At 41.7% G+C, this 8,309-nt stretch overlaps 2 protein-coding genes across 4 annotated transcripts in view; one reads left to right on the top strand and one right to left on the bottom strand.

Moving 5' to 3' along the window:
• ALKBH7 (alkB homolog 7) overlaps window positions 1-4,278 on the top strand; it is a 511,499-nt gene extending 507,221 nt beyond the window's left edge. The window contains exons 3-4 of the mRNA XM_042455735.1: window positions 916-1,040; window positions 2,565-4,278. Coding sequence (XP_042311669.1) covers window positions 916-1,040; window positions 2,565-2,700 — 261 coding nt within the window. The 3' untranslated portion in view covers window positions 2,701-4,278. The remainder of the gene's footprint in view (window positions 1-915; window positions 1,041-2,564) is intronic.
• Window positions 4,279-4,434: 156 nt separating this feature from the next.
• PSPN (persephin) overlaps window positions 4,435-8,309 on the bottom strand; it is a 22,170-nt gene continuing 18,295 nt past the window's right edge. For 2 of the 3 annotated variants that reach the window (XM_042455741.1, XM_042455740.1), the window contains one exon: window positions 4,435-5,485. In XM_042455741.1, the coding sequence (XP_042311675.1) occupies window positions 5,067-5,485 (419 nt within the window). In that variant the 3' untranslated portion in view covers window positions 4,435-5,066. Of the gene's footprint in view, window positions 5,486-5,795; window positions 7,949-8,309 lie in introns of those variants that run through there. The other variant, XM_042455739.1, reaches the window with a different exon arrangement.

Here is an 8,309-nt window from a genome sequence, read left to right as displayed (position 1 = left end):
TTTTGGCAGTCTGTAACAGGCCTTAGTGATCCTGCAGGATTTTGTTGCAATAAGACAATACAGTTAGTTGTCTATAGTTGATTTCCTTTTGACTTGAATTGTTTAACATTATTAAGGGGTTCTTCTTATGAGGAGGTGCCTGTAATAGAAACCTTTTAGCTTTGCACACTTTGGGCTGTAGCATAACCAGAAGTCTATACTAATTTTTTGACAATGAGGCCAGGAGGAAGGGTTGCCTTTCTCAAAGAATTCCAATTGCCTTTTCATTGCTACACGTTCATAAGCAAAATATTCTGGACTCTTGGATACATGGATTTAGTTCCTGCTGTGTATGTGAACCTGCTGTGTGTGAGAGTGTGGATGGAGGCATCATATCAAATGCCCCCCCCCACAAACATTTCCCCTGCAAACAGAGTATTAGCACATGAGTGAAGTTTTGCCCAATCCTCTGAGCAGTGTTGTGATAATTTATTTATTTATTTATTGGATTTATATCCCACCTTTCTCCCAAATGGTATTCAAGGCAACTTACAATAATTTAAAATGATACAGCCAAAACACTAATGTACAAAAGCTAAAAGGAATTAAACATGACTGTTATTAAAAACATGATAAAAAGAGTCGAACTTATTTTAAATAAAAATAAAACAAAAAGATTAGAAAACAACATATCATTTGCATACACATCACAGTTGCACAAAATCCACAGTTCCAAAACCTTCTTAAATAAAAACGTCTTCACTTGCCGGCGGAAAGAGAGCAGGGAGGAGGCCAGCCTGACCTGTAGCCAGAGTTTATCTGGCTTTTTTCAGTTCCTGGATGAGGCTTCAGCGTACTTGATGTCCTAGCGTTAGGATCAGTTGGATTCTTCCTGCTATTCTTGCCTCCATACATTTCTCTGTTTCCAACTGCTAGTTCTGCGGATGCACCATTGCAGGCCTTTCCTTGCTGTCCTCAAGTGTGATGCGCCTGGTCAGTGAAAAGAACCCACAGGACTGGCTGGATTTGCTGCTGGAGCGCCGCTCTCTCTACATACTCAGGTATTAAGAAACATGTACATTGCTTGGTGGAGTTATATATGAAGAGTCTATCAATTCCTATCAGGTCCAGCATCCTGGATCCAACACTGGTTAGTCAGATGCCCCTGAGAAAGTAGAAGTATGTTACATTTCACTGTTCTATCTTTCCATGATAGGCCTATTCCCCCATTACCACCAGTGACAGGATGGACAAAGAAAAGCCTTTCAGATATTGTTAGACTGTAGCTATATTATGTACCACTGACTATGTTGGTTAGCACTGAAGAGAATTGCAGTCCAGAAACATCTTGAACCCAATACTGTGCCTCATCCTGCTTTAACAGGCATGCTTTCAAATAGCAGTCCTGGCTTCCCAAACCACACACTGTATTTTAACCATTGGGGGCTCAATTTCAGATTTCTGGGGGATCAGATAAGAAATGCACCTGGTAACAGCATTCTGTGATGAAAACTGTCTTCCCTCCTTTGTTTGTTAGAGGTATAGTGCTACTGGATAAGGAGGTTCCATTTGAGCATTATGGTTAAGAATCCCAGTTAGCCATATCTTTCTCTATGAATATATTTAGTGCTTTTTGCCAGTGACATGCTTTGTGGTTATTAATTTCACTATGTTAGGCTTTCCACAGCTGGCACTGTCCTGCCAATTTTAGACTACAAACCCCATTATGACAGACCACGTTTACTGGGTTGATGTGGTTTGTAATCCAAAACATCTGAAAGACACTGTATTAGTATGAGTTACCATAATTTAGTCATCTGGCTATTATGTGGGCTAGATGGGCTATTTTGACTATAACAGAATACAACAACTCCCTCCTGCATTATTAAGCCTGTGTTTCACTAACTCCTCCCCTCTGATCCTCTTCCATGACTGTAGATTCCCTGGTAGATCCAAACCTGGGGAACTGTGGTTGGTTTATTAGAACAAACCAAGATCAAACTGTGGTTTAAGATCCTGGCTTGTTGTAGAACATCACTGTCCTCTGATATTTTGATGTAACAGGATGTGTTTAAAAGTGGAAGCTTCTCATCTCCTTGCAGGAGATAATGAGGAGAAAAGAGGGGTGTGTGTGCATGAGCTCAAGGCTTTTTCATGAAGCAGAAATGTGTGGTTGTTTTCAGTGTGACCCTGTATTTCAGCCTATATCTTACAAGATTTTATGAGGAGCTGTCATATACATGAAATAATGTAGGATATGAAGTTGCGTAATATTATAGACCAGAGCTTGGATAACAGCTCCAAAGTGCTTGTACTACAGCTCCCAGAATCTCCTGAAATAATGTTTCCAAGTTCCAGTGTAGACTGCTGTATATGATGTGGTGTAACTATGCACTCTGCTTCTGCAGCTTGTATCTTTAGGACTGCAGAAGAAAGTTAGATATGAAATGCCTAAATCTTAATATGGAGGCATGAGGCTTCTTTCCACCTCTGACTGTATGGTATCTTTCCACTACTTGGAACAAAATTGCTTCTAGGTTATGGTAACCTACTGACATCTTGTGTAATTCTTTCTTTGGGTGAAGAGGGCCAGCTCGTTATGAATTCACTCATGAGATCCTTAAAGATGAAGAATCCTTTTTTGATGGAAGGAAGGTTCCCCGGGAGCGAAGGATCTCAGTCATTTGCCGAAACCTACCCTTGCCATCAGATCCATCATAACTTTGGGGTTAAGACTTAACATTGTCTCCAGCTGAAATGTAGCCTGATGATCCAGTGGAAGTGGAGCCACCTCTGAATGTTAGCTATGAACATTTATATGTGGGATTGTGACCAGCAATATGTGACAGGACCACCTCTCCATGAACTAGAAGGAGTCTGGAATGTTTGAGATATCTGGAGGTATTGTGGCTAACTGGCTGATAAAAAAAGTAGGGAGAGAAAAGCCCTACAGAATGTTCAGGAGATAGAAATGCTTGTAAGTAATTGAAATGTTGTTGCTCTCAGGACAATTTTTAAAAACCTTGATGCTTCTTCTGTGATCTGCGTTGATGCAACAACTACTGAAGTTAATAAGCACTAAGTGTGCAATCTTGTTGCTGAGGAAAGTTGGTTCAATGTAGGTCTTGTGGGTCTCCTACCTTTGTGTATTTCTTGAAGCATCAAAGTGCTTTTTTCTGTTTCCCCTCTTATAGACTTTCCCAAAAGCAGTGAACTTAGCCTGTGAGGTTTAATTGGGTTTTCAAATGGAAAGCTGTATCCTTTCCACATGCTATTCTCCAAATAGTTGGATGGCAGTGTCCAATATCCCATCCAGCTGTTGGTTAAGGATAAATGGGATTGTCATATAACATATCTGGATGGTGACCATTGGGGAATGTTGCTCTAACCAATGAGGAATTGAGGAGGAGAGCCATATACTGGGTCCTTTGTAGCCACATATGTGAACAGAATCTGATGTAGGGGCAGTGCAGTATGTCAGAATGTTCTGGCAGACTTCTGTGACGGTGAACACGTCCTCATTTCTTCCAATCCAAGATATGAGGTCCTTGAATTTTGCCTTTTGTCACAACTAGTCTATAAATGTTTTCTCAGTTTTGTGAGTTGTGTCCTTTAGAGTGGATCTTGTAGCATCCCCAACAACAGACTTAGTATTTGTATCATCTAAAATTGATTCAGTGGCTAATTCATGGTGTCCCAAAGTGAGGTGATGCCTGTGAGCAAGAGTGCAGAAGCTAGAAATAGTTGAAGGAAGTGATTTGCAGTATCAAAATCTATGAAGACAGTATGCAAAGGAAAGAGGAGCAACAGGTAAGGGGCTCCTTTCTTTGGCTGAGGAATGGGGAAACAGATAGGGTTTACCAAATCCTTGATTAAACTGAGGTGGGGGATAATTTGGAGAAAAGATGGAGCTAGACTAGTTGTTTCCCCCCATTTCAGAGCTGGAACCCATCTTTAATTCCAGCTTGCAACAAGGGATCTCCTTTTTAATGATTTACTGTATATGGCCATCTTTTCCCTTCTCTGTGTCTATTTCTAGGGCTTTTTTTACCCTCTTAAAAAAAAGAAATGCCTAATACCTTTGAAGAGTTCTTAACAGAATGTACGCATTGCACACATACTTTATGAAACCAAAAACGTTTGCACTAGTGGGAAGACTGAGAGACACATTGCATTTTTCTCCAGTGAATGTCTTTTCTTTTGAATGTAGGCTTGTAACCAGAGCCTGTTTCTGATTTTTATCTTTAGAGAGTGCTTAGTATGATTTAGGTCTTGAATAAATAGCATTATTATTTGTAATGCATTGCTTTTCTTTCTTGGGCATTGTTTGAATTACAGGGCAACACTGTTATTTGCCCTAGGGCATTCAGTGAGGACATCTCTAATCCTTGCTATTGTGAAAACAGCAGAGAACATACTCTCTCAAGAGGAGGACCATAACCGCACAACTGAGACTTTTGTGTAGATCATTGCTTAATTTTTATTGTATTGACAGCAATATGTGCATAGCTGGTCATTCTTGTCACAAACATGGGACTAATAACCTAAGCCTTCTAAGAGGAGAAATGAACAAAAAATAAATTAGAATAGAAAATGGGGAGCTCAGATTAATAGAGGATTAGCACAAATGCTAGTCCCTCCTTAAATCCAAGGAAGAAATAAATTAAATAACTTAGAATTTATCCATAAATATCTCAGATTGCTAAACCCTCACAGTGCTAGCCCAGCATCTTAGATCTAATTCAGACAGGATTCAGTCACCCAAGCATCATGTTTGTAAAGTGATGTGGATCTGGCAGAGGGTAAGGAAGGAAGCTGAGAGCAACTGGTAGCTGGATAAGGATTTGGGCATTATCTGCAGGGTTTGCACCAGCACTGGGAAGATGCTGGAGGCCTTGATATCCCATAGTGGAATATTTTTGTTAGAAATAACAGCTTTTAACAGCTCTTGTCAGAGCCACGGCCTTGAGTGGTACAATGTAAGGGTTGCTTGTTCTACAGCTAAGGTTATGACTGTGTGCTGCTGGTTCTTCGTAAGTCTCTGCTTCCATTTCATTGCTCCTCCTGCCTCTCATCCCTGAGAGCCCTCAGCCCACACAGCTGCAAGCAGAGGCAGAAAGTTTCTCCACCTCATGCCACTGATGGTTGTCATCCAGAAAGGCCACATCCTCATAGTGTGTGGGACGGCAACAGGGATCTCCCAAGGCCGGAATCTCACTGTTCTGCAGCAGACTTGAGAGCGTCAGGTCATGGTTGCTGCGTGCCTTGGGGCAATTCCCACTGCAGTACTTGAAGAGGATGGTTTCCTCAGAGTTGTAGCCTAAGCCCAGGTCCTTGATCCGAACCAGCACGCTCCGTAGCCGACACTCTGACTCCTCAGGCCTCTCCCATATGTGCCGCTTCGGGCGGCTCCTGGCCTGGCGTTGCATTGACCCAGGTGGGTAGTTCAAGGGACTGCTCTGGAGGCCTGCAGCATTCACTGGTGCTCCCTTGGAGGTCCATGCTTCTGCAACAAGAGTGAGAGAAAGAATGGCAGGGAGAATTGAGATCCCAAATAGAGATGAGATGACTTATTCTGTGTCTACACCAATGAGATATCAGGTAAAGAGTAGCAAGAGATACTCACTTTGTCAGTTATACTCTCTAACCTCCTCCTGGAATGAAAATGGATTGGAATAGCCATTAGTAGACAGAGGCCCTAAATTGAATGCAAGGTTAACACCTGCTGCTCTCTGAGACCCCAAATAGAGATGAGATGACTTATTCTGTGTCTACGCCAATGAGATACCAGGTAAAGAGTAGCAAGAGATACTCACTTTGTCTGGAGTCTGCATATGATACAGGGGAGAGCAGCATGTGCCTTCCAGATATTTTTGGCCTAGCAGCTCCCATTAGTCCCAGCCAACATAGCCCATGGTGAGGGATGCTGAAGATCCTGAGTTCCTTAGCCCAGATATATGTATTTAGCCAAACAGTTGGAAGAGAAACCATCGTTTTGTTAGATTTAGATGATTAAAGACATCTCATTTAGCTGGAGGGACAGAGTCAAAGGACAGTAGTTTAATGCCTGCAGCAGTGCCTGTTCACTTATTTATCACTTGTTCACTTAGCAACATGAGGCATAATCTCCTGTGAAGCTTTCCAGCTGATTTCAAGCTAGTTATGATTTTGCAAAAGTATGCATACTTTTTATTTGGTATACAGATCCTTGTTTTGATCTCAGATGTCTCCAAATAAAACAGGAGTAGAAAATGTGTGGTGTTGAGATCTTATGGCCAGCAAAGTAGGGAACTTAAGGGCACAGTCTGACCCTGTATTATATAGCATTACCAAAAGAAGAACCTTTGAATGCATGGTCCCCAGTAGGGTGCGTGTTCCCAGTGGCTTGTTCTTATCTTAGATCTAATAGTACCCTTATGATGTTTACTATATCAGTATCAAGAAATCAATGATCTGGCCTGCTTGTATAATAAATGCAAACTGAAGAAGAGGTCAGCTGTTAAAAAGCTAGGTGCAGATGGGTGCTGAGATGAGATTTATACCAGGGCCAAACCAGATCTGATGCCATCTGTTTCAAGCTTTTAAATGTGGAGCAGCTTCTATTCATGAAGAACATTAGTCGACAATGTGCAGTCATGGCTGACATGCAGCTGTCCATGGCTGTTTCACAGCCTCATGGCTGTTTCACAGCCCCAATGGACTCTAGTCCTCCTCTTTAGTTAACAGCCTGGATCCCCCCTACTGTTTTACTAGCATGTAAAAAAATGTTGTTTTTTAAACACTAGAAGTGGAAGAAGTGGACTTCCAGTTGCTTTTGGATTTTGGGATCTGCTTTTTTTGGAATTTTGGGCAGTCATGGTGACTCTCAAGGTGGAAAGCTGTTTCCAAATCCACCACAATTGCTTATTCCTGAAGAAGAATAAATGAAATAAAAAAGGGATCCCATGTTTAAGGGAGCCCAGACACTCTCCATTCCTAGGGCTTTCAGTTCCTCTCCTCAAATGCTACTCTTATGGGTAGATCTAGGAGGAAATAGTTTGTTAATTTCATTCCTTAAGAAAGCAGTGAGTAATTTTAGCCATTTTCTTCCTGGTGCAAGAAAGTCTTTGAAAACTCTGCCATTTATAAAGACTGTTTGCAGTTCAGGGTTTACTCTGTACAAAATTCACGTGGGGGGGGGGGGGTTGTTCTGTAGAGAAAACAGCTTCTGTGCAGACAGTGTTTTCTGTGTAGAATATTTTGTTTGCTGTGCAAAAGTACCATATGTTAATTTTTTTTGCATAGAAAAAGTCCCAAAAAACAAAGACTGTCACCAGTCCAAGATTCATTTATCAGGTTTTCCCAGCAGTTGAGAAAAATGTTTTTCAAACTTTTTAAATTGTTTTAAAAATAATCTTTCCAACATTTGCTTGAAGAGAGGTATATCTTTCTTTGTTTTTGATCCAGGTGGACCTGGGGAAAGTTTTGTTTGGACTTCAGTTTCCAAAACATCTCCAGTTTCTGAGATTGTAGTCCAGCAAGCTAACTTTTACAAGCTCTACCCCCAGCTCCCCTCCCCCCATTGCTTTTAAAATCAGACCCCCAGCCCATCAATTTGCAGGCCTGCACAAGTTGAACACATGGTCAGTGATACCATTGGTAAAGCCAACTGTTGGGTGGGTACAGCCTCTATGCCAGGCTGGGCAGCTCCCATCCCTTTCTTCAATCCCAGAAGACCCCCTCCTCACAAAACCCAGACCCTTCACAATTGGGGCTTATTGTAACCAAACCACTGGAGGTATTTGGCCCTCTTTATAGTCTATGAGAGAGCCAGCACAGTGTAGTGGTTTGAGCATAGGACTATGACTGGCAATCATGATTTGAATCTCCACTCGTCCATGGGAACCCACTGGGTGATCTTGGGCCAGAGTCTAAACACACAGTCTCAATCCCAGAAACCCCTGTGACAGGTTCACCCTAGGGCCACCATAAGTCGGAAATGACTTGAAGGCACCACCACCACCAGGAGTCTATGAGAACCCCCCCCCAAAAAAAAAGAGGTTGAAAAGGTAAGGAAATGAAGTAAATCAAAACTGGAAATAAAGTTTTGTCCATAGCTCATCCAGGCTTTGATGATGCTCCTTTCAACTGTGTTCCCCTTCATCCAAGCTAGAGAGATAGGATGCTGCTATCCTTAGATTCATGGAGGATCTGACATCTTTAGTCACAATATTTGTGAAGCTGTGCTGGGTCCAGATTTACCACAGAATTTTTCAAAATGATGATGATGATGATGATGATGATGATGATGATGATGATGATGATGATGATGATGATGATAATAATAATTA

Source organism: Sceloporus undulatus, chromosome 2 (assembly GCF_019175285.1).
Source record: "Sceloporus undulatus isolate JIND9_A2432 ecotype Alabama chromosome 2, SceUnd_v1.1, whole genome shotgun sequence".
NCBI classification, from domain to species: domain Eukaryota; kingdom Metazoa; phylum Chordata; class Lepidosauria; order Squamata; family Phrynosomatidae; genus Sceloporus; species Sceloporus undulatus.
This window is presented reverse-complemented; position numbering and strand designations above follow the sequence as displayed.